The sequence below is a fragment of the Opisthocomus hoazin genome, chromosome 8 (assembly GCF_030867145.1).
Source record: "Opisthocomus hoazin isolate bOpiHoa1 chromosome 8, bOpiHoa1.hap1, whole genome shotgun sequence".
NCBI lineage: Eukaryota > Metazoa > Chordata > Aves > Opisthocomiformes > Opisthocomidae > Opisthocomus > Opisthocomus hoazin.
Window position 1 is genome coordinate 16,189,020 of NC_134421.1, and position 25,411 is coordinate 16,214,430.

At 56.0% G+C, this 25,411-nt stretch overlaps 1 protein-coding gene across 3 annotated transcripts; it reads right to left on the reverse strand.

The window, feature by feature from the left end:
* Positions 1–3,185: 3,185 nt before the first annotated feature.
* PDGFB (platelet derived growth factor subunit B) lies at positions 3,186–25,092 on the reverse strand. 3 transcript variants are annotated; one of them, XM_075429201.1, is made up of 8 exons: positions 25,023–25,092; positions 19,169–20,242; positions 13,108–13,204; positions 9,773–9,856; positions 9,075–9,280; positions 7,212–7,353; positions 6,645–6,810; positions 3,186–5,405 (listed from the first exon to the last, which is right to left on the reverse strand). In XM_075429201.1, the coding sequence occupies exons 2-7, from the start codon at positions 19,304–19,306 to the stop codon at positions 6,674–6,676; spliced, it is 804 nt and encodes a 267-aa protein (XP_075285316.1). In that variant the 5' UTR covers positions 19,307–20,242; positions 25,023–25,092; the 3' UTR covers positions 3,186–5,405; positions 6,645–6,673. The 3 variants fall into 3 exon arrangements, with proteins under 3 accessions (XP_075285316.1, XP_075285315.1, XP_075285317.1); XM_075429200.1 differs by having other exon boundaries at positions 6,641–6,810; XM_075429202.1 differs by having other exon boundaries at positions 6,641–6,810; positions 19,169–20,005; positions 25,023–25,061.
* Positions 25,093–25,411: the final 319 nt, after the last annotated feature.

Genomic DNA, 25,411 nt, shown 5'->3' on the forward strand with positions numbered 1-25,411 from the left:
TGTGTCCAGGACATCCTCAGTACCCAACTGCGTGCTCCTGGCTGAGCTCCTTATTTGGGCAGCCAAAGAACTCGTGCGGATGCGTGACGTGGTTCATGTGTGACCCCATGTGTGCACCCCAGGCTGTTCCTGTCCCGGGCACTCATGTGACAACATCTGAAGTCACCGGGGGAGAAGATCGCCCATGGAGCATCCAGAGCCCTCTGGCCAGCTGCTGCCTGGGTGCCCCGGACTGCCGCTGGGCACGCGTGCCTCGGTAAAGGCAGCTCTCCATGAGCACATCTTGGTTCATTAATCGCTGGTTTTCCTGCTCTGACCTCATCTGATCTGTCTCTGACGTCACAGCTCGCAGCCGGCTCTGCACTGCAGCAACCAGCAGTCGCGAACGCTGTCTCCCCTGCTCTTCCCCAGGTCTGTGCCAAGATTCATACTGAAAAACAGGTTCTCTTCACGCCGAAAGCGCCCGAGCGGGGCCTGGGTTTGGTGAGCAGAGCTTGCCTTCGCTGACTGCGTTGGTCAGCGGTGGCTGGGGCCGAAGGTCTGGGCTTCTGGGAACTTGGGATTTCCAAAGCTGCTGTGGCCAGACCTGCAGCGGAGCTGCTCTCCCAGCATCACTGTGCTGTCTGTCGTTGGGTTTTGCAGCATGTGCAAAAAAAAAAAAAAGAAAAAAATCACAGCAAACTTTTCAAAACACGCATCAACTGTCAAGCCGCAAACCTCCCTGCTGCCCAGTCCCCTCTGTGTGTGGGTTGCTGCTTAATTGCTTGCAAACAGCTTCTTTTATTGAGTTAGTAATTATGAGGGGGTTGTTTCCCTTTCCTCCCAGCTTTGCTGCGGCCTCTGCTGTGAGCCCAAAGCAGTCCATCACGCCGGAGAGTCCCGTTTGCTATCTGCCTGGCTGAGGGAGGAGAAATAGTAAGTGAGCACCACCATAATTTTATATTTTGGTCTCTTCGCCTCTAACCCAGTGCCTGCGCTACCTGCAGGGAGGCCCCGGCATTTGGGGTTCCCTCCTCTTCCCACTCTCTCCCTGCTCATTTCTGGGGGGCCCTGTTGTTCCTTTAACCCTGCGATGAAAGCCGAAAACAGCCGAGGCTGCCTGGCTTCCTCGCAACATCTTTTAGGATAGGAAATTCCCAAGCCTGCGACAAGTTTGCTTGGTCACGGGCAGATCATGGCTGGGCTTGGGGCCGCCACCATTTGGTCACGGGCTTCATGAAGGCGAGCGGGGAACAGCTGCACGCTCAGGCAAGGGGGGTTTGTTGTGGGGTTTTTTTCCTAACTAGCTTTTAATTCTTCATATTTTCCTCCCTCTTTGTACCCTGCTTTTCCCTTGGCGCAGCGGGCTTCTCTGCCCACTGGTGCATGACCACTGAGATGGGGCCACCCTCCAACACATCCCCATCCCACCCCAGGATCCTGTGGGATGGCGACGGCTCCCACCAAGCCCTCTCCAGCTGCGTCCGGAGTGTGGGCAGGTCAGGCTGCAGGACAGGGCGGCCGTCGTGGGGGGCACGGCTTGCGCCAGGGAGGCGCGAGCTAAGCCCACCTGTGTGGGCTTGGTGCCACACGGCTGGGCTGAAGAAGGCTTTTCCTTCGAGCCACAGCCAGGCGTGGGGGCGAGCTAAAGCCGTTTGCGCTCCCGAGCACCAATAAAATAAGCAAACAGCCAAGGGTTTTCCTGGGCCCAGTGAGGAAACTCTTGCAAACTGATTTTTCACTTCATTTAGCCATGCAACGGCATTAGCGTTGCAAACCCTCAACGCTAAAAACACCCTCCGAGGTCACTCGTAGCACTGGGCGAGCCAAGCTGGCACCTCTGCACGGCGGTGACGCTTTCTGGCGGCATGCTGCAGCCCTCCTGGGGTTTCTTTTGGGATTTATTTCCCGACCCTGGCTTCGTGGGGTGGATGCAAACCCCCCTGCTCCAGCCTGGGGCAGCGGCGTGGGTACCTTGTGCCCAATGCATCAAGTGAGGGGCCCAGCCACCGCCGACAGCGGACACCGGGCGCTGCGGAGGGGTCAGCTCCGGGCGCTGGGGCCCGCAGCTCCTTTCGGCACCTATTGGTTCTGAGCTGTTAAAAGCAGACGTGCGCCTGCGGACCGGGTTTCTCGCCTCCCCAGGGGCCACTGGGGCCAGGCATCGTGCCGGCCCCCCCAGGATGCCAGGGCCTTCCTCCCGCCTCCCAGTCCAGGCTGGTGCACCCACACGTCCCGTGCCTTGCACCCCTCTTTGCATCCCTTGGTCCCCAAATTCCCTGCTGATGGGCCCTCAAGCCCAAAGTCTCACGCCAAAAATCTTTCTTCTCACTGGATTATCCAGGGGAAATCAGAGCAGGGGTGTGATTATTCTCCTTGCTGTGATTTTGCTCGTGCTTTCCATCCCCGGGGGCAGACAGCGCTCACCCCTACTCCAGCTCCCTGCAGAGGGTCAGGGAAAAACGTGTCGTCACCCCAAAACGAACCGTGCTGGAGCGACGCACCCCAGGGCTCCGTGGGTTCGCTGTCACAGCTCCTCGGAGCAGAGCCATGGGCTGGGGAAGCTGTGCGTGGGCTGGGGGACCCCGGAACCGAGGCACAGGGCAGCAGCTGCCCTCGTGCCCGAGTGCCAGATGTGCAATCCCTCCCTTGCTGGGAGGAAAGGGAAACGCAACGGCCTTTCCGACGGAGGGAAGGACCGCCGTTGTCTAGACGATATGACTAAGGAGGGAAGGGGCCGACTGTTTGCACAGCCTTGGGGAGCGTAAACACCGCCGACTGTCCCAAACCCTTCAAAGCGGAGGAATCCGGAGATCAGATGAAAGCGCAGGGAAATTCTGGCCGGGTGTCCAAATGGAGCAGCCAAGGAGAAGGGGACCTCTTCGAGACGAAATCCCCAGCACCTGAGTCATTCCAAGCCATCCCGAGCGCTGGCGAGAGGCGGGAAGGAGGAGCGCAGCACCGCCGGCCGTGGGCAGGGCTCTGCATCGGCTCCCAGGACTTTCCCGGCTTCGGTCGCTTATCTCTGCGGTCTCGGAATAAGTATCCTGAAAATGAAACTGGAGGCCCTGGGAATCCCGCTCTGCCCTACCACCAGCTGGTTTGGCCTCTGCATTTCATTGAGCTCACAAAAGAAAGAGAAAATGTTGTTTGAGAGGTTTGGTTTTCCTTTTTTCTTTTTTTTTTTTTACAACTTTAAATACAGTACTGAGTATAAATTAATCTTACATTTAAAAAAAAAAAGCAACAAAAAAATTAAAATAAAATAAAACCTCACCATCTTTACAAACCAAAGGAAACAGATTTTGGAACAGGAAAACAAAGCGTCTTAAGACTCGAGGGCTCGGGGATGGGGAGGGAGCAATGTGCCACTTCAGCAGTGGTACGAGCAGCGCTCTGGGTGTGCGGGAGGCAAGGGCTGGGTCCCCCCACAACTCGTAACAGCTCCCAGGCTGTGGCTTCACCTCCTTTCCCCGGCTCCCCCCGGGGCTTTGCCCCACAATGGGGATGCGTGCGTGTGCGAGGGGAGAAGCGGCCGGAGGCAGGAGGGGCAGCGGGGATGGCTGCGCTGGCTCTGGGCAGGCTCTTTCCTCATGTGTAACTCTGCAGTGCCCAGCACGGCACAACTCGAGGCCGGGACTCCGAGGCGATGCTGAAAATTCCCGTCACATGTAACACTTCCCCTAAGGGTGACTGAGCATCGGGCGTGCAGGAATGGCCCTTGCCCGCAGAGTCCTCCTCCTCCCTCCTTGGGAGCAGGCAGCGGCCCAGGAGGGACTCCACAACTCTACAACTGCCAGTTGTTCTCCGAGCCCTCCTCGCTCCGAAGGGCTCATTTCTGTCTCAGGCTGCCGCTGCCAACCGCAAAGACCACCCTCATTTCTCTCTCTACACCTACACAGAGCTGCCCACGTCTTGGACCAACTTCCAAGCTGGTGAACTTGGAAGGCGAGCTGTGAACATCTAACAGGCAAAATCCAGAAGGAATTTGAGAGAGGAAACGTGAGAAAAAAAGATGGGAGATACGGGGAGGTCAGCAGGGAGAGAGCAGCGGAGGCATGGTGTGCAGGACACCGTGAAGAGGTTAAAAGCCTTGGGGGAATGACATGATTCTGCTTTTGGGACCACAGAGCAGGCAAGGACAGCTCACAGAGATTAAGTCATGCTTCTAAGTTTGGCTGTTTACTGGTCTTGTTGTGGTGCCGCTTTGCCTCCTGCAAGGAAGTTGTGCTGGGGGGGGGCGGTGGACAGTGAGAGAAGAGGGCAACCAGGCAGAGAGAGATCAGCTGATGTCTCTGCCTCTCCTGTCCCGGACCTTGCGGGCACGCTGCAGTACAGAGTGCTTCTCTGCCAGCCCAGTGCAGCCGATGCACGCACGTGCCTCTGAGCTTCCTGCCGCTGGGGAATGAAATCCATTTAAGAACATATATATATATATATTCATATATGTATGTATAAATACACATACACACACACGCACACGCACACGTATATATATATATACACACACAGTTATACACACACACACATACAGGGCGAATTTAAAAAATAATCTGAGTCCGAGCCTGGAAAGTTGAATTCTCCACCAGCATGTGCAAAGACGGCTCCCCTTGCCAGGGGCCAGGTACGTGGAGACGATTCTGCTGCCGTCTGCTCCTTCCCCATGATCCAAACACCTTCCAGTCAGCACCAGGAGCAGGAGGGGAAAGGGAGGGGGGGGGAATGCATTTGGCTTCTTTGTTTTGTTCTTTGTTTGCTTTTTTTTTTTCGTTCTGTTCCCCAAGATGTTGTATGTCTTTAGTGGTTTTGGTTTTTCTTTTTTAAAATAAGATATACACACCCATGTTAAAAATATCTATCTGTCCAGGTAGGGCGGTGAAAGTCCTTAGTGCATTTTCCATCATCGGTCGCCGCTCGCAGTCTGAGATACGCCTGTTTTCAAACCGTAGGTCCAGTGCAAGCGCTGATCTCAGCAGGGCCCCCCAGCCTTACCAGAAACATGAGGGGAAGGGAGAATAGTCCTCCTCTGACCTCTGTCCGTTTGTTTTTCTCCTCCTCTTGGAAGAAATTGGACCCACTTTCCTTTTCACATTTTCCATCCTGATCTCTGGAGCAGGGAAGGCATTGTCCTGTCCTCGTTGCAGGTTTTGGCTGTTGGGGTTCATGATTTTATTTGTACTTTGATCTTTTCTCATAGATAGATAGATATATATATAGGTCATGTTTGTCCTTTTTTTGTGTGTGTAAAACTTTAAAATTATGCTAATAAATGAAAGAAGGGAGAGGCTTTGGTGGGAGAAGGTCCACTGATGGAAAGGGAAGCACCAATTGCCGTCTGAATCAGACGTCGAGGCAGATGGACAAAGAGGAAAGGTTCTCACTCCAAGGACCCCATGGGGGCAATACAGCAAATATATTAAATAAACCTGGAAGTGAAACAAAAACAGACACGGTATTAGAATATATAACCCTCCTTCTCTGCAGCTCTCCTCCTGTTTTCTCCTCTGGAAATGTTTGTGTTGAAGTGCCAGATCAGATGCCCAGGAGAGCTTTTAACCTTCTCTATTTTTTCCCTCCGGATAGCTTGAGCCAGAGCTGAGATCTCCATGGGTTTGCATCATTTCCACCCTGGGAGCTTTGGGCTGGCCAGGAGGATCCTGGGATAACCAGAGCCCTCGTAGTGCTCAGCGTGAGAATGCCGGTCCCAGAACACCACCTGGCACTCCTCACCTCCATCTCCCAAAATGCCATAGCTGCTGGAAGCCCCTCGTCCCCCTCTCCCGGTGCGAGGGGAAGTGAATGTGACATGAGCAGCCCAGGCTCGCTCAAGGGGCCGCGGCAGAGCTGGAACTGCTGAGTCACGGGCCAGGGCTTTCCCGCTCTGGCTGTGCCACCCCTCTCTAAGTTCAGGTCCCCAGGTCCATGCCCTGGCTACTCCTTCTTTTCTCCACTTTTCCCTCTCTCACGGGGAACCAGGGCTTATTCTCCTTTCCCTTGTAACAGCGAAATTCTTCTAATGACGAGGGAATTACTCCTGTTTACACAAGTCAGGGAGAGAAGAATCAGACCCCGGGCTGACAAAGCCCAGATCTCTTGCCAGAGATTCCAGTTCTCCTTTCCCCTGGTATGACCTTTCTTATGCACACAGACTTCCCGCTAGGAGAGAGACCAAAAGTGTTGCTGCTTTTTAGTCTTTCAGCCAACTCATCTAATGAAATAAAAGGAAAAGGGGTCCCCAGAGCAACGTTAATTCTCTGCTTTCAACGGAGAATCAATAGAGAAAGGAGAACAGGAGTTGCTCCACAGAAGAGATGAATTACACGGACCCGGAGGGGATTTAGGTGTAGAGAGGAGTCAGGCTCGCTCTCTGCCAGTAAGGGAGGCAGAGAAAGGGGAGGGCAGGGCTGTAAAGCAAGTAGTGTTGCAGCACAATCCTTCCACCTCTGCAAAGAGCCATAAAGCCATAAATAGGACGCACGCTCTGGGTCTCGGCTGAGTCCTTCCCCCTCCTCCAACCCTGGTTTTGTCACACCCAGCCCCTGCCTTGCCGTAGCCCCACACTGAACGAGCGGCTGGTGCTGAGGGAAGGGTCCGAGATGCCCGGGCAGAACCGTGTCCTGGGAGAACACCTCTCCCAGCTGGAAAAGCAGGTGGCTGTTACCTGCCTTCTGCTCTCTCTCCCCTGCCAGCACTTCTATGCCACGAGGATTTCTTTCAGCACTTTCTTATCGTTGACATGCTTGTACTTCTTATGTTTCCTCTTCTGCGCCGGCGGCCGGCGTACTCGCTGCCTCTGTGAGACAGCGGCTGTGGTGAACGACGGTGATGAGCCTGCCAAAACAGAGGGGAGAGTGTCTGTACAGCGAGGGGCAGCTGGGTCATGTTCAGCTATCTTTCCCCACACACAAAGAGCTCTGCAACAGGAAGGCCACAAGGCCTCCTTCTTCTGTTCTTCCGTCCCTCACACTCTGCTCTCCACAGTCTCTGCTCTCTCCCTTTTCCCACGATGCCCTTCCTCCCACCTCCCACCTTCCCCTACTTCATTTCCCTCACTTTCAGTGCCTTGCTGGCAGGCAGACATCCTGGGAAAGGTCCCTTGGCTGGTATAAAGCAGCAAAGGCCCGTGCGATTCACTGGAGCTAAGCAGAATTTAACCAGCGGAGGGCTGGTTCCTCTCCACCCAGCCTCCCTTCTCACGCCTCCCTCCACTCCCCGAATGCCACCGTCCTTACGTCTCTGTTCACGCGGCCCTGGCCGGCTGCTCCTGGGGGGCGGACGGGACACCGCTTCGCACCGACACTGCACGTGGTCCTCCAAAGGCACAACCACTTTATTGAATTTTGGCTTCCTCTGGACAAATTCGATCTTGTTCACCTATTTGGAAGACAGAGGCAAGAAAAAGGTTAATGTAGCTGCAGCTCCCACTCTGTAAAAATAATCAGTGTCAGTATGTTTCATCACTGGCTTTCTTCCTAAAGGGTCAGAAGGGAGTTCACAGAGCATGGTTCAAACTCAGGGGTGGTGTGTACGGGAGCTGGTGCTGCACACACCGGCAGAGCAGACCGAGACCAGGCAAGCTGGGATGCGACCGGTTGCTTCCCCTGTTCCTAGCTGTTGCCGCCGCTTAAGCAGGATGACTGGTTGGTCAGGCAGAAAGACGGGACATGCAGAGCACGCTGGCCTGTTTCTGACAGCTGTGATGGCAGAGACCTGGGGGCAACCAGAGTCAATGCCCACAGGATCCTACAGAAAGGGCAAAAGGAGAAAAACTCAGGCCTGATGCGAGCAAACGCAGCTTCACCAGCTCTGCTGAGGCCTGTCTGAATTTGTCTCAAGCTCTTTAACGCAGGGCTGAAGCCCTCAGCTCCGTGTTTCACGGGAAAGGCGGTGCTCTGGAAATTCCCTCAGACTCTCCACCAGCGCTGAGTCAGAGGGCAGGCTCACTGCTCCGCATCCCACCACGGCACGCGAGCTTTCTAGGGGGTCTTCCCACCCCGGGAGCGGCCGGGCCTGACCCCACTCACGTTATCTGACAAGACCGCTGTCCCTGAAGTGCTCCGCAAGCTATAAATACTTGCTCTGCCGCGCGTCTGGGATTGAATTCCTCTAAACCCACTGCCCCCAGCAGCATCCCTCAGCCAGCGTCGAAGCAGCCAGGCTGTTTATCTTTCCTTGAAAGCCCACTCCACACGCTTCAGACCTCACGCTGCTCGCTAGACAAACACTTCCAGCCAAACAATAGAGAGACCTCTGTCCTCAAAGAAACCATTTCCAGGTCACTTTTTCGGGCTGGCTTTTGACCTCTCACTTGTTTTTTCCACAAAAACAACTCCTGCTCCCCCCCATTTTTCCCTCATTCAGCCTGGCTTCTCTGAGAAAGGAATTTCCTGATGAAAAGGGCTGTGTGAATACAACCTCTCCTGGCCAACCTCTGCCGCCTGCCTGGGGGAGTCTCTTACGGCTCAGGCGGAGGATTAGTACGGGATGAGTATTATTTTTAAACCAGCTGTCTGGGAGGAAGCTGTGAGGAGCTCACTGGTAGCTGTGAGGAGGGCAGGACGAGAGCAAGAGGTTAGCTGTCAGGTGCCTGCTTGCTGCCGGAGTAGGTCAGGAGGTAACCGCGGGGCTGAGAAAGAGGAGAAGCTGCTCCAGTGCGCGTCTTGGGAAGAAGCTGCTGGGCAGCGGGGGGATGGAGCACGGACACTGCAAGCACTCCTCTTTTTGCATCAAAATCAGTTCCCGCAGTGAAATCGTCCTGTTTCTTCCGCTCTAACAGAGCAGACAAGGTGCCTCCAGCCACAGCAGTAGCTGTGGCGCAGAGCTGCAGCTGGGGCTGGTGGCCTGCGGCTCTGCTGCGGTGCCAGTGCCCAGCTGATGGGCAGCACCAGCCCTGCGAGCCGGTGGCACGGCCGTCGCCCCGCGCTCGAGGCTGCGGTGCTGCGTGGCTGACGCAGGGGACGCGGCTGCAGAGCGGGTGCGAGGGAACTGGCGGCTGTCTGAGCCTTGAGCCTGAGCCCTGCCGTGGTTTTGGTTTTGGGGGGTAGAGACGGGGGTGAGCTGCGGGAGGAGGGAGCAGCGGGAGGCGTCTCCCTTACCTGGACGTGCCGGACGCGGATCTGCGTGGGGCGGCACTGCACGTTGCGGTTGTTGCAGCACCCGGAGCAGCGCTGCACCTCCACGCAGGGCGGCCACACCACGAAGTTGGCGTTGGTGCTGTCTACCATGTTGCGGGAGATTTCAAAGACCACTGCCCGCGTCTTGCACTCTGCCAGCACAGCTGGCTCCGCTGCTGCCAGAGCATCTATGGGGAGCCAAGAGAAGAAGGGAGATGAAAGGGGCTTTGCAGCTGTTACCAGCCCGCTGCAGCCACCTCTACTGGAAGGGATAGACCCCACACGGCTCTCCCACACACACACATGTCCTTTGTCCTCCTCCCACCCCTCCAGCTGCCTCCCTGGGCAGAGCTGCGCCCTGTGGAGGAGCCCCCAGTAGAACGATGCTGCTCACTGCAGCCGCAGTCCTAGGCAGGAGATGACATTTCTTTAGAGCTAATCAGCACCAGTGGGGTTTAAAGCAGAGCAGCTTGCAGAGCTCCAGACTCCCTCTCCTGCCCTCCTGGGGTGTAACACCCCGTTCCTACGCGAGGCCCAGACCCTGTTTCTCACTTGTGTAGGCATCCATGCGCACTACAGCCTCCAGCCCCAGACACGTATCTCAGACACGCCTCTGCACCCAGCCACAGCCACTCAGGTGAGCACCCCAACAACCACAAGGTGGAATGCCTCCGACTCACCTAGGCTTCGTCGCTCTCGAGGCAGGGCCACGGGGTTTTGACCAGGCTGAGTTGCATTCAGGTCCAGGCTCGAGCTATCCTCCTCTGCAAAGGGAAAGACATGACCTAGTAGCACCGGGTAGAGGCAGGAGAAGATGGCAGGCACTTGTGCTCTTCTCACCAGGCAAAGGGCAGAGCTGTGGGATAAGCCACGGTCCCAGTACGTCACGCTAGGTGCAAATCCACCAGCAAGGTCACGGCTGTGCTGGGGCATGGACACGCTAGGTTTGCTCTTGGCTCAGACCAGGCAGCTCAAAGCAACAAGCCGGTCGTAAAAGAGGGACAGGTCTCTGACCAGTCAGGTCTGGGAGAGGAAAACTCCACCTCAAGAATGACAAGGCCTACAGCAGGGCTTTCTGGGGTCAGAGAGGAGTAGCAGAGGGATTCAGATCAGCTGGCTGAGACCAGGGTACAGCAAGCAGGATCAAAGACCAGGTGGGACCAGCAGAAAGTTTGGTATATAACACTGAGGTGCCTTGCTGGGATGGCTTGGGACTGGGACAGTGGGGGGGTGAGAGGGCGGGCGAAGGGGATGATGCGTGGGAGGTGGGATGCTTGCTTTCTCTCTCCCAACCCACCACAGCTGCTCTAGGTTAGAGTCAGTTTTATGACAGAAAAACAGAAAAATAACGTTAAAATTACTTTTCACCTATACTACTCTAAGGTAGGCTGCAGGATCTGGAGGTTGTTCAGTCAGCGATGGGAGAGGAAGACCGATAGCATTCAGGCCAGCCCTGAGCAGTTCCCTCCCACCCCATCGCTTTTTCCCATAGGAAGCGCTGAATAGAGAAATGCCCATAATCCCCATGGAGCACTCCAACACACAGCCCCTCCTGAACTCCGGACAATGGCTGCGCTCGGAGATAGCTCCCACCCAGCCACAGCTCTTTCCTTCTCTGACCTGCTTTAGCAGCTGAAGGAAGCTGAATGGACGTCAGCATCGAGGGAGCAATGTTCTTAAAGGCGATTTGGGGCCAGTGGAAGATCTCTGCTTATCAGATGAGCAGTGGAGCAGACTTCCCATACCTATCATGTCCCATTCCTCTTCCTCAGCCCTGCCCTAGTGCAGCCCTCTTATAATGGAGAGCAGAGACTTTGCTCCCTGCTCAGCTCTGGAGCAATTGCTGAAGGATTTGGGATGGGTGCACAGAGGATGTATTCAGAAGGCAGGAATCATGTGCCTGAGCAGTCAAGATCTACGCATAAGGTGGACAGCCAGACACCCTTTAAAGCAACTGGCAAGGTGTGATGAGTTCTAGAACACCACTCACCTTGCCCTGAGGCAGACACCCAACATGAGATCTGGTGGATCACGCTCTAGAAGGGCATGTAGTTCTCTAGGGGCTACGGAGGGTGTCTGAATGCCTGGCTTAGATGGGCATGCCTGCTCTGCGGGCAGCCACAGTTAAGGGAGATGACCCCCACTTTACACACCTCTGTGGTTGGGTCTACAGTAGCGTGTAAGGTCAGGAGAGCAGTATCTCAGCTCATCTGCCTCCTGGAGCTCCCTAATCCTGGCTCCCTGTGCGGTCAGTGGAAGGCAGCAGCTGTGACACACTCAGGGTGCATGGACAGCACAGGGAATAGCCCCCGCTGCTTTGGGATAATTTTGCTAAAACATTTCTTTGGCAACACACTAAGTCCACACAGGGAAAGCAAATGTTGATGCACCTTGGTCACTATGCAGGAGCAGATGAGCCACAGGGTGCAACAAAGGGACAACTTCACAGCACCATTTTCTGTTTCCTTGACCAGCCTTTCCCATCTGGGACCTGAAGTGAAACCAGTGACTCAAAGCTCTGCAGCCTTCTCGCATACCCCTGGGCTTTTCAAGTCAACAAGAGAAGCCCATTTTATTTCTTAACTGTGAGGGCAGTTAGTAACTGCGACAGAGATGTATCTGTTCCTCAGATACCGGGACACGACAGCCTGCACGCATCTTCTCGGCCGCTCCTTCCCCACCCCTCCATCCTGTGCTGCCTGGCATTTTATCAAACGAGGGTGGGGGCTGCCTTTTGTGCAGAGGTTGAGTTGATGCGAGGAGAGAGAGGGGGGAAAAAAAGTAGCAACAACTGTTGACTCGAAACAAATCTCCTACTGAAAGCCGGGTCCCTCCCTACCCCAGGTTGTCCTTCGGCATCCCCGGTCAGCATTGAAGAGGGTTGGGGTGTGGGGACCGGCCTGGGACAATCCAGCACAGCTAATTTTGGAAGTTGCCCTATTGTGTGGCTGGTGGACAAGGAGGAGGGAACCGGTGAGGGCAGGGAGCGGCCGTGGCGGTGGTGGGGAGCCTCGTCGCCTCTTTCTAAGGCAAACAATAGCTCAACGCAGCTGGTGCCCTCCCCCTTGCTTTTCCCCCCCCTGCCCCTCCAGGGCCGTTTTGAAAGGCAGCGGGAATGCTTTTGAGACTGCGCCAGTGGTTGGACTGGCATAGGAAACAAAAGCAGGAAATTCTGTTCCCCCGTAGATAGTGTCTCGGCAAGGATTACAAAGCTCCAAACAGACAAAACACGAGAGAGAAGGCGAGCTGGGGGGGCCAGGGGACGACGGGCGGGAGCAGGGTTAGAATAGAAAGGAATTTGCTCTGAAGAGACCGTTTATAAATAAATTCCTGGGCCAGCCCCGCCGCCGTGGCGCGTGCTCCAATTCCCACACGTGCCGACCCCTCCACGCTTCGCCGCTCCGGCCGCTCGCTGCGCTCAGCCCTGGCCAAGTGACCCCAAGGCACCGCAGCCCCCAGAGCTCTTATCTCCGGGTGGGAGCTGCAGTGACGCTGCCCTGACCGAGACCCTGTTCCGTATCTCACCCGCGGACACGTGCTCTGCTGCTCCCGTCGTAAGAGCCTCTGGGAGCCCACGGCCTCTCATGGACACTAAACCTGAGAACCCACTCAGCCCTTTCCTGCTCTATCACGCTATTTCCACCTCCCATTTCTGCACCTCCTAAGCTGATCCTTGGCCGATTCAAAGCCCTGCTGACTGTGCATCTCCCAGGGTGAAAAGCACTGGCCTCAGATCCTTGCACTCACCTTGCCCATCTCCTATCATTTTTGGAAGCCAATGTCCCTCGATAGACCAGGCAGTTAGGAGGAGATCTCAAAAGGCATCCAGTTGCCTAAACCCCACAGGTTTCAGAGGGGCTAGGTGTGTCAATAGCCAGGTCTTGGCTCCCAAATGGTTCCTGTTTTTATAGTGAGGTCTGCTGATAGCGTGCCTGCTGGAAAGCAGAACATCCCCTCCCTCCTCCCCGAAGAGCTGAGAAAAAATAGAGGAGTGTTTGGTGAAGAGGAGATTTACCTACGGAGTCTATCCGCAGGGCGCGCTGGAGGTCGCTGATAGAGCGCACTGAGCTGCCACCCAAAATCTCATAAATGTCTTCAGGTATGGGGTCCCCCTGCCAGAAGACAAAAAGAAAAGAAGGGGAGAAAGAAGCGTTAGAGAGGTGATCTGCAAACACTGCATCGCAGAGTGGGAGCGTGGGGCAATCGAAGGAGCACGGAGGAGGCGCAACGCAAAGAGAACCAGCAAAACGCAAAGACATGCCCTCACGAAGGCATGAGCCTGAACCCAGAGCAAAAGCGAGAGAGCCCCTCTCGCTGCCTCTCACGAAGTGGTCGGGAGACTGAAAAAGCCAAAAAAATCCCCGGCTGGGCAGCAGAGCCCCAAACGCGGTGCAAGCAGCCAGCCAGGCTTCCTTCTCCAGTGCCGTATGACTTCTCCAGGTGGCCTCTCATTCCTGCCGCCTGCAGGGAAGGCGTTTTAACAGACTTCCCTTACGCTATCAGATAAAACCTTCCCAATATTTCCCTCTGTTACGAAACTCCCTCACGGGTTTTCTCAGATATCGTGTGTATGTGCGTGTGCGTGCGCGTGTGTTATCAAACCACAGCGGTCCAATAATATACACCATTTGCATACTCTTTTTTTAAAAAAAAACACAAAAGGGTGGGGGTTGGAGAGGAAGATTGACCTTCACAGCTGAGGCTGCTGCGGCATGAGGCCGCGGTGAAACCTCCACCACTGCAGGGAGGACGTGAGAGGCTCTGCGAGTTGCTGGGCTGAGGAGCTGACTTGGATGAGGAAACGCACGGCAGTTTGGGTGTCATCGCATGCCAGTGCCAAAAAACCTTAAGTAAGCAGGTTTACAGACATCAGACGGTGGGCCAGACTCAGGGTTTGTGCGGGCAGGTGCGACGCCATCAGTCTCTTGGGCATTTTACTCTGGCACCGGGCTTGAATGGCCCGCGGTGACAGCACTTCACAAGACTACAAAGGGGCGGTGTGGGAAAGCGAGCGCCGGTTAAAACGTACTTCCGACAGACTAGAAAAAGAGACGGAGGAAAGTGCTGGCCAAAGTGTTTGCTTAGCTCCTAGCTCTCTTCATTCAGGGCTACTCATGCGGAAAAGCTGCTCTTTCAGCCGGGTGCTGGATGCTGTCTGAGCCACGGCCCTACGCACGCCCCCGTAACTGAGAGAAGAACTTGGCTCGTGTGCTTGTGAAACGCAGGGATTTTCGTGTGGGTTTTTCTGGGCAGTCGGTGGCGTGCGTGTTGTCCTTCCAGTGTACAGCTATTCCTTCCCCGCCTGCGTTTCCCTTCCACGTGGAGTCGAGAAAATCGCCGGGCAGGTGGTTAAACATTGGCTTTTAAATCTTGAGGGCTTTAGCCCAAACCTGCAGCCACTTTTGCATGGCTGCTTGAGCCTGGCACCCTCCCACATGTCCCTGTCCCTTGGCCTCCCACTCTTCACCTCTACTAACAGGGCACGGGAGTGCTCCCTCCTCAGCCCCGCTAGCCCACTCTCTAGCACTATAACTTCAACTAGGACACGGTGGCTTCAAGTCTGCTGCAGCCAAAGTCAAGGGGCGGAAACCTGCTGGGATAGCTGCAGAGCAGGTAACACTACTGTCTTCAGCCTCCACGGCCACATCCACCGGAGACCTCGAGTCAGACCGAGCCTCTCTGCCCGGCTCCGTCCCTGTCACTGTCACATCTCACCGCCGATCTGGCTGTCCGCCTGCAGCGAAAAGCAGATTTTACATCCCCAGGCGTTACTTCCTCAGTCCCCGAGGGAGAGAGAAGCAGCATCAGTGATGAATGCACAGCGAGAGAGAGACTTGTATAATTCAGGGATCACTGAATAGCTGCGAAATGAAGATGCCTTCTGACAACTCCTGCCGCGTGAGGAAGAGTGGGACCAACAGCCCAGCGCTGGAGAGGCTCTGCAGCACTCCGCTGCCTCGCACCACACACGGCGTTTACTGGAAAAGGATCATTTGCAATTCCCAGTACTTGCAGCCAGAGCTCAGAGCTGGGCGGTGAAATTGCAGGCTTTTAATGTTTGCACCTGTCAGCCAAACGCATTCGTGTACGAATGCTGCTGTGCATGGATGCCCCTGGTCCTTCCTGACCCTCTATACGTGTAGGAAATGGAACTTTATTTTAAACTCCGTCACTGGCTGGAGGAGAGCGTGGGCAGGTGTTACGAGAGTGGGTGACTTTGGAGGCGAGCTGGGAGGTGTCACCTTGCTAACTGAGCAGGGGGGACAGATGCGAATCGGGGATTGCCAATGCAGGCCCTCAGGAGCCGGATTGCTGGGGATTGCCTGTAGGAATCAGCTCCACTCCGTGCTCACAGCAGCAGTTTTAGGTGCCAATTTTTTCTTTTTGCAGATACTATCAGCATGGCTATGGCGTATCACCAGCCCACACGGCTCATAATCCTGTCCTTCTCCCCGGGGTTTGTGAGGCAGCTCTGCCAGCGACAACCGCCAGCCTCTGAAGTTCCTTACTTTTCTCTTGTGCTGCAGAACCGTGCCCAAGGCTGGGCTAAGAGCAGCTAGGCAGACCTGAGCTGCACGGCTTGACCTTGCTCCCTTTGGGGTCTGTGATTGGGAACGGCCATGCCTCTGGCTTCCCACCCCAGCCCCGTGCCTGGGAGGCTCCGAGACCGGGGCACCGCACACGCCTGGGCTCAGGGCGCTTGGTAGGAAGCAAGCAGAGGTCCACCAGCCCCCTCCACCCGATCCCACGGGGTCAGAAGTTGGAGGAGCATTGCGGGAGGTGGGATCCCCACCAGACCAGCCAAGCGGCTGGCGCTTTTCCTGCTTAGCAGCTCCTCTGGAGTTATTTGTCTAACGCAGGTTAACAATCTCCTTTTTTAACTGCGCGGCAGATCAAAGAAGACTTTTGTCTCAGTGGACTCCTGGCTGGCTGTCAAGTGCCCCAAGGCCCGGCCTCGTACTCCTGCGAGGCCCTGAATTCCTAGAAGAAAGTAAGTTTGTTCTTCCCTCCCTCCCTCTGCCCCCAGCGCCTGGCTCTCCCCGACCCGCAGGGGCACCCCCGACTCTGCCAGTCCCCTGGCAGGGACATCCCTTGCCCTTCTGCTGCTTCTCCCCTTCTCCTGGCTCCTGGCGCTTGTGGGGCGAGAGCTGGGGTGCAGATGACCCAAGGGTGACGGAGCACTGGAACAGGCTGCCCAGGGAGGTTGTGGAGTCTCCTTCTCTGGAGATATTCAAGACCTGCCTGGACAAGGTCCTCTACAGCCTACTGTAGGTGACCCTGCTTTGGCAGGAGGGTTGGACTAGATGACCCACAGAGGTCCCTTCCAACCCCGACCATTCTGTGATTCTGTGATTCTGTGAAGGCAGCAGACCACCCGGGCAAGGGCCCTGCCTGCCCCATGAGCCGGGGCCTCTCGGCATGCCAGCTTTGCCTCCCTCCTGCCAGACGTCGGTTTGGCTGCTGCAAACCGATGCGCACGAGCAGCAATGCCCTGCAGAGAGGACGTTCCCCTGTCCCCTCTTCCCACACGCATGCTCTCCCAAAATCAGCCTCCTGCCTCACCCCACCATCCACTGCCTCTGGAGCATTCTGCCAACACATGGTTTGAGCACCAGGGATGCTGAAAGGTCCCCTTGGGACCAGCCGCTGCCAAGGTGGTGCGGGGAACACGCAGGGCTGCACTCAGGTCCTCCCTCCGGCTATTCGCAGGCATCTTGCCTGAAGGTGTGTCTCTCCTGGTAGCACAGCAGATAGAGAGGAGGAGGGAGCAAGGATTGTGCAGCTGGCAGGGAAGGCAGACCCTCAGGGCTCAAAGAAACCAGCCAGGGATGCTCCCAAGGTGAGGACTCCCCCAGGCCTCTTTTTTTGAATGGCGTGTCTACAGACCCACGTGTGCCTGCCCACGGAAGGACGGAAGGGTAGCAGCACCACCGGCCCAGGGCAGGGAAGCACCCAGCTACCCGCTCCTCTGCTCGGGAGAGGAGGACTTTCCCCAGCACCTCCGCACCGACCGTGGCAGGGGATCTCGGCAGCGGGGTCTCGAGTGATGAGCCAGGCAAAGAAACCCAAACAAACAGCATCTTTTAATTCCCTTTGAAGCTGACGTGAGGACCCTGAGGGGAGACTCCACCATGTTCCCTGGCAGAGAGTGAGACTGGCAGCACCTTCCACTGGCCTGCTGAGCCCCAGAGGCTCTTGCTGCCCTGGCACCGGGCTTCCACCCTTCCAGCACCGCTCCCTGCTACAGTGGGACCCCAAAACCTGCCTGCCGGAGGGCCACGCGTGCCTCTCCCTGCAGCAGGCTCAGCCCTCCTCACACGAGCCCCTGCCACAGGCGGACGGCAGCTTGCGTTTTCCTTCAGCAAAAGAATCAAACTTGCTGTTTTATCTAACCCATGTTCCTAAAATACAGCCAGGCCTACGCATCCTTTTCCCATTTCAAGGGGGACTCCACCGACCCACCCTGCTCCTCCGTGCTCCCCCCGCACCTCCCCTGTGAGGGCTGGAGGTCTTTCCACCCCCAGAGCCGGCTGCGTGCCGGCAGCACTGGGAACGGCGCAGGAACCACTGTCATTCTCTCCTGCCGCTGCGCATCAGCTGACGGTGAGAGGGAGGCAGGGACCACTCGCCTGGCTCCTTCCACGAGCTCACCCCAGACCTGTCATCCATCCCGGCTTCTACCGCGTTGTCCTTGTCACCGCCTCACGCTAGGAAGGCTCGGGAAGAGCCCTTGCACCGGGACGGCGTGCTGGGGAGCTGGGCTGAGGTTATAAGCGCGCACCCAGCCGCACCCCATTCCTCGGGAATTCCAGAAAGCCCTGCCAGTGGGGCTTCACCCCAGCACAACCAGCCGGGCTCAGCCCGTCTCTCTAAATGTTGCAAGGCAACTATTACTGCCCGCGGGGCAAATGCAAATGGGTTCAGCATCCTCGCTTCCCAACTGGCAAATACCTTCCCCGCTGAGGCTCGTCCTCCCTCCCGCTGGAAGAGCTCCAGGGCCCTCCAGCTCCAGATGGGTGTGATCTGATGGCAGAGGGAGCGGGACTCGGGAGGCTCCGTCTCCCGCGGGGCTCAGGCCTCTGCTGCTCAGGGGGAGCTGCTGTTCCCCCGTGCGCTTTCTCCGGCAGGGCTGGGGAGGAGGTGCAAGCCCCGTTCAGAGGGTGACTGCAGTTCAGCAGCCTGCTAGGAGTCGCATTGTATGTGCCTGGTGCAGAGGTGCAAGACACTGCCCTCAAAATAGATGTGGGGACTGGCTGCAGGCAGCAGGACCTACCCAAGCAGAAACCTTCTTGGTTCTCTGGCCACAAAACGGTGAACATCACAATCCCTTCCAAGAAACCTAGACCCAGAATTCCCAAACTCCAACTCTACTAGGCTGTCCTAGAGCTGTGCAGCCTTTCAATGTGGTTACGGCGCAGAATGACAGCCCCCTCGGATCACACACTTCCATCTTCACCCTTTCCCAGCGCCAACCGTAGCCGATGTTTCACGCTGCGTGGGAGAAAGAGATCTGAGCCATCCACAGAGGAAATACCATCCTCTGCCCAACACAAACACAACCCCCGGGCAGCCCACAGCTCTAACTGCTTCCCTTTGCGGCTCGGGCAAGGGCAAAACGGGTGCATCGGGAGGCGACGCGACGCTTCGTGCCCAGCCCCTTCCCCACTGCCCACGCAGAGGGGCTGCCTGAAAACGAGGAAGGAAGAGAAAGAAACGGTTCAAAGGGAGGAAAGTTTTGGTGGAAGGAGATTTGCTTGCCCTTGATGGCCCCCAAGCTGCGGACCCGGACCCGTGGCTTCGCCACTTCGGGTAGCGCTGAAGTGGGAACTGAGCCCCATGCGGAAATGTTAGGGGCTTTCAGACCCCCTCCAACCGCACGCCATCGGACCCACCAAGCGGGGCGGGAGGGCTCGAGGGATTTGGGGTCCTGGGACTCCCCTTCTTCGACCACGGCTCGGGGTCAGGCTTTGATTTCCCCGTAGGGAAGCTGCTGCCCGCCCCCGGGGGGGCTTCACCCCGCCGCAGCCAGTCCCCTCCCCCCCCCAGCTCCAGGGCTGGCAGCGTGGGAAACTCACCTCCAGGCGGGCCAGGGGCAGGGAGAGGACGAAGGCGAAGACCACGCCGAAATTCATCCCGACTTCAGGCCCCGCCGGCTGCGGGGACATGGACGGCGCTTCCCGCAGAGAGCCCCGCGGCCGCCTGGCCTCAGGCATGGAGCGCGCCTAGCCTGCCCATCGCCCCTGGGAGCCGGGCTGCGGGGTGGCAGGAGCCCGTGGGAGAGGAGCAGGAGGTGGCGGTGGTGGAGGGGAGACAGAAGTAATTCTCGGCGACTTTTGCTTCTGCGCTATCTCGTAAGCCCGGTGGGCGAAAAAATGCGGTCCCTCGAAATGATACACATCCGGAGCCCGCGTCCCTCCTCGCTGCAAGGGATGCTTCGCTGTCGCCTGCTGCTAGGTGGTCTGCATGCTGCTTTTCCCCTTGGTTTCCTTCCTTTTTTAAAATATATGCATGTAAAGGATTTTACATGCAGGTGGCAGTGACTCAGTGTCCTTAGTAAAAGATGCACGAAATCATAATTTAAAAAAAAAAAAAAACTTTTCCAAAGTTTGGTACGAAATCCAAAAAAACCAAAATCTTCTTCAGGTCTCCTTCTCCTAAAATGCTCTTTCTCTTCCTTACGCCCGCCTGCTTTTTAGTGAAAAGTTGCTAGCGTGCATTGAATTTCCTCCCCTTACGCTGGGTTCCGGCTTGGGTGCCTTCTCGTTCGGAGTGCTGGCGGTTTCGCTTGGACGTGAGGTTCGCTTCGGGTTTGGCGACAGGTGAGAGCAGATGTTTTCGCTCGGGGTTGTGCGTGCGTGCGTGCGCTGAGCCTTGACAAGCCTCAGAGCGGAGCCGCTGCTGCGTCCTGCGCTCTGCCACAACGAGGAAGGGGGGTGGGGGCGGAATAAAAGGCAGAAACGGTAAAATTGAAGGGGAGGCGAGCGAGCCGATGGGTCTTTATTTTAGTCTGCAAGCTGCGAGAGAGACTGAACTGGCACTCGGGGCTGCTCCTTTTATACAGGAGAGGAGATGGGTGGAGCATAACTTGCCATCCTCCTCTTGGCTGGGTATCAAGGCGAAAAATCTAGCGAGGGAGTAGCAGTCCATTGCTGACAAAATAAAAAGTGTGTTAATTTAAATGATAAATTAATTTAAAATGACTAATGCTGTAATAACCCGTATAATGTGGCTTTAATATCGCTTGAGGAATGGGGACTGAAATTCTTTCCTCCTCGGCAAGAGATAAGAAGAGAGGAGTTCCCGGCATGGTAGTTTATTTTTTTGGCCCCGGGTTCTCGCTCCTGCAGTCTGGAGCCCATTTCTCTAAGCTCTGCTTGCCTTCCTCCCTGCCCTGCGACACCACTAGCTCTGGGGAGAGAGACGGCTTTCGTATCTTACATCTCTTTGTGTGCAGGGGGAAAAAAAAAAAAAAAAGCCAGAAAAATTTAAACGCTGCTACAAGACAATCTGGTGTTGCTCGTGGCACCGGGAGGTATTTTGCTGCATGATTATCTCCACGATGTAATAAACATCTGAAGGGAAAATAAGCAAGCAGATATTTGCTGTGGGGGAGGGGGGGGGAGAGGAGGGATGGGGAGGGGAAGGCTACTAACAGGTGAGTTCAAGAAAGAGTCATATCCTATTGCAAAAACACCTGTATGCGCACCCTCTCGTGTGCGTACGGGCAATCTCCTGGTGTGGGGCTGCACACTCGTGAAGCGTGCTCCAGCCACGGCCGGGAGGGGTTTCTGCACCATCTTTGTGCAGGCTCGCATCCACCGATACATTCCTGCACCGTCATGCACCGCAGGCGCTCGGCAGGCGTTCGCTCTGAATCCCAAGCATCTTCCCTGCTCTCTCTGTGCTACGCACACGCTTCCCTTCGAGCCGGTCGCAGGCACGGCTACGTGCACATTTTGTCTCATTCACATGTCCCCAGGCATCCAGGCGTTCTCCTTCACTCTCCCCCTCTCTCTTCCTTTCTCACATACACACACCCACTGGCTCACTGGTGGCCTCATCTCGCAGCGTCACACATGCTCCCTTCGACTATCTAGGTGCCTGCGAGTCTCATGCAGCCAGCTCTCTCTAAAGCACATGGTCTGCCACCAGTGCTCGCACATGCACCATCCAAAGCGCCCGGGAACCCAGCAGCAGGCAGCCCACCAAATGCTCTTCAGATGTCGTAGGCATCTGACAACACCTCCCAGCCTGGCTAGCTACACCCATGAACCTGACTTTGGTCTCACGGGTGTGGATGTTGGTCAGGAAGCACAGGGACACAAGGAGGACCGCGGGTCTTCCACGGCTTTCTTAAAAGAGCATAGCTCCTCTGCTCCCGCCGTCACAGAAACCGGTCAACTTCAACACAAAATGAAAGGTGGGGCAGCGTGTCCAGGTGCTCTTGGGTGGCAAGGGATTACCCATACTTCATACGGACGGAGAAGAAGACAGGGCAGATTTCCCCACAGACGGGGAGTTTGTCAGAGCGATGCCAGCTCCAAAGCCCGGGCCGTCCGAGGTGCATGAGTGCAGAGATAAGGAGCGTTCTGGGAGTCCCTCAAACCAAGTCTGAAGTGGCTTGGTCCCAATTTTGGAGCTCAAGTGGGAGGAAGTAGAAATACAACACATACCTTTGCTCATTTCCCTTGCTGGAGACCTTAACAGGACTTTACCTTAGATGCTCCAGCCATGCTAGCCATGTCCCACCCCAGATTCCTCACTACGCTCTTAGAATTCCCCTCATTCCCTGTCCTGGCCATACCAGCCATTTCATGTGATGACAACTCAGCTCTGACCCCCCAGCAGGGTGAAGCGACTAACCTAGCTTCTACCTGGGTGCTGAAACTCCTCCTGAAATATGTAGGAGACTCCAAAAAGGAGTTTCAACAGGGTCTGGGTCCATCCCTGGGACCTTTGGCGGTCAGCGGGGGGAAAGCCAAGGATTTGGGTTGGCCAATCCGGCTTCTGGAACTCCTTCTATCTGTGTAGAGGGAGCTGAGGGAAGCTAGGTCCCGAATGTCCATGGCCCCATCACATGTTTAAAGTTCATGAGGGAGAAATGGAGGCTCACGTGCCCTTTGAGGATCTCTGCCCTGGAAAAACCCAGCGTGGCTCCACCACCTCCACGCCACCTTGTCCAAGCTGCACAGGGTGTCCCCCACGCCGTAGCGGCTGCCTGACCAGGACAGAACAGCCTGCTTGTGGGAGGGCTGATTAAACTCCTCAGCAGGGAGAGAAGGACTCAGCAGTGAGCTAGCAGGGACTGCTGCAAATTTCTTGCTCTTTACAAGAAGAGCTCCTGCAAGGGCTGGGTTTTTTTAGGGGGGGGGGGGCATGTGTGGCATAGGGTGTTTTTTTTTAAATATCCGGCTACGTTACATGCGAGCTGGGATAGAAATAGAGTTATTTATTTTCATGTGGATGATGCTGGGCAGCTTTTAGAAGCCCGACATCAGGAACAAAAAGCTAATCCCCGTCGAACCTCCAGACGGCAAGGAAGAGGATGTTTGGAATTTGACTAATCATCTACCTATGACCCTGCCTGGAAGCAGAGCAAAATGATACTCAGGCTGCTCAGGCTTCAGTCACTTTTCCTTACTCTTTCCGCTTTTAAGACAGGGACAGATTTTTGTCTAGTGAGGTCTTTAGATGCAGGCTGGGCCAGTCTCGTTGGCGATGACTTCAACAGGGGCACAGCTGCCCGAAACCGCTGCGCCCTGAGCCAGGCAGGTGCTCCTTTCGTTCTCTTGCTTTGATGAAATGAGCTTGCTGTTTGTCCCAGGAACCCCGACATCTAATGGGGATGGCTGTATCTTCCCCTCACCTGGCCTGTGGGGCTATCGGTGTCCCAGATGTCACAGGACAAGTGCTCCAAACCACCTTTGTGTACGGTGGGGAGATCTTTTGAGGCTGTGTGAAGTGGCTGGACTGTAAAAATGTCCTGCTGGGGCATCACGACTTGACAAGGTCCGGTCGCAACTGCGCTAGCTGGCAATGGCCCGGCAGACAAACCGCAACAAAACCAGAGATTTCTTAAGAGCCTGTAGCAGTGTTTCTTCTTAAAACACTTTCACCGCCGCTACGGCTTCCTAACCTGCGAACAGCTGAACTCATCTCCTCGGTTGTTTTCTTATCACTAGGGAGGAGGGCAACACGTGTCCAAGGACAATAGGCAGTTCCTTGCTGCAAGGCTGCTCTCCCCTCACCTCGTGCCGGTGGAAAAAATGATCTACTAGCCACCATCCACAGAGGCGTGATGTGAGGGGTGATTTATTTTTTTTTATTATTATTTTGTTTTTTAGAGGGGGGAGAGAATTGTGAAACAGCAGGAAGAAAAACAGGGCTTACAATGGAAAGCAAGACTCAGTCTGCACAGCTGAGATGTCTCAGCCTCTCCATGATGAGTCCTATTTTGAAAAAAACAATCAATGGAAAGAAATTAGGAGGTGTTGACAGCCAACGTGTAGTCAGCCCGCCCACTCAAGGTATCTAACTTAGGTGTTGCTCCCGCTCTGGTCTCTGAGTTCAGGGGAACGATGAGCAATCCCTACGCCTACTCCGCGGGGCTGCCGCAGCCGTCAATGGAGGGGAGCAGCTGTGACACTGAAATGAAGCACCTAGAGTAAGTTTTGCGCCTGGTTTACACCGGGAGGCCCGTTCTGTGGGCGCATCAGTTTTGTGCCGTGTCGCCCGGTTGTGTGAGGTTTATCCCCACCCAAGCGATCAGAACGGAGCCATCGTACACAGCTTACGCTGCTGTTTACACCCTTTGCCCCAGAGGCTGCCGCCATGGGAGCTGCCCCGACTTCCTAACGACAGAGGTTGTCTAACAGAGGAAGAAAGGAGGAAAGAAGAGAGACCAAAGGAAGCAGACAGAGATGGGCAGGGAGCCCCGTGTTTATGTTTGGTGCTGGAGAAAGGCAGAGCCTCGGGGTGCCCAGGGCTTGCATAATTTGCCTTCTCGCCCCTGGCGCTGGCAGGCAGAGTGCTTTCCAAGGATGAGTAAAGCCCTCACAGAGCAACTGGCTCCAGGGGAAAGGGAAGGTGTCACCTGCAGAGAAGGTGTTCAATGGGACCTGCCAGGCTTCCTCCGGGAGCCCTCCCTCTGCCTGTCTCTCCCAGGCAGAGGGATTCCCCCTGCCCCTCACTGCCTCCGTCATCTCGCCCATTGCTGGCAGAAACCTGGCAGAGAGGAGAGGGCTGGGGAAGGCGGGTGAGCGCACAGACGCATGTAGAGGGGAGAGCAGGCACCCTGACAACGGCAGAGAGGGAGGGGGCTCGCGCTGGCCGCGGTTTGCTGCCCCACGCGTTAGGGTGAAGGAGAAGGCAAAGGCGTTTCACGTCTCTGCAGATGTGCAGCTCAAGCAGGATTCGAAAAGAGAAGGCAAAGCTGGGGGAGACTGATTTCCCAGTGCTTTCCCGCGTGTGTACACGTTCCTACACCAGGTGGGGAGGCGAGGGCACAGCCTTCCCTGCTCACGCTACCATATATCGCTTACCCCCCCCCCAGCCCCCAAGTTTAGGGTAGAAGGGAACAATTTCCTTACTCTGGCAACCATCCATTACGTCTATGGATCAGCTCCCCACCCCATTCCCCCTCTCTTTCCTGTTTTGATGAAAGGAAAAAATGTTCTGCTTTCCTTCTTTATTTTTCCAGACTGGTGAATAGCACTCGAAAGGAATTTCTCTCCCTCCCCCTTTCCCCTCTCCCAGTATAATAAATATATACGTGTGTGTGTGGACACACAACACATCGCAGGTCACCTGTTATTTTTCAAGAGGCACATACTATATTCGTTTCCAAATTGATTAGGCGGGCAGCAGTCCACCTTTCCACTGACCCCACCCCAAACACCGCTTCCCCTGCCCTCGGCCTCTGCCACTCACCGTCTCCCCATCCTTAGCCCCTGGGTCCGCGGCGAGCGGTGGCGGCGGCAGCAGCAGCGAGAAGGAAGCTTGCTGAGCGGGAGTAAAAATAGCCCCAGCAGTTACTCAGCTCAGAACGTAACATGACTCATGATGTGAAATGAAGATGAGGGTCGAAAACCAAAAGCGAGCGGCTCTCCCTCCCCCCGCACCTGCTACAGCTGCTCACGTTGCAGAGCAAAACCCGCTCTGAATTCTGCTCGCTGGGGGTCAGGGCATCGGCCGAGGCGGAAAGCCCCGTGCGTGCTGCCCACGAGAGCTGGTCCCCCCGCCCGTGCCGATCCAGTTGCGCTGGCACCGGGCAGATTTGGTGATGCTGCGCCCAACCCTCAGCTCCTTCACCTCCTGTG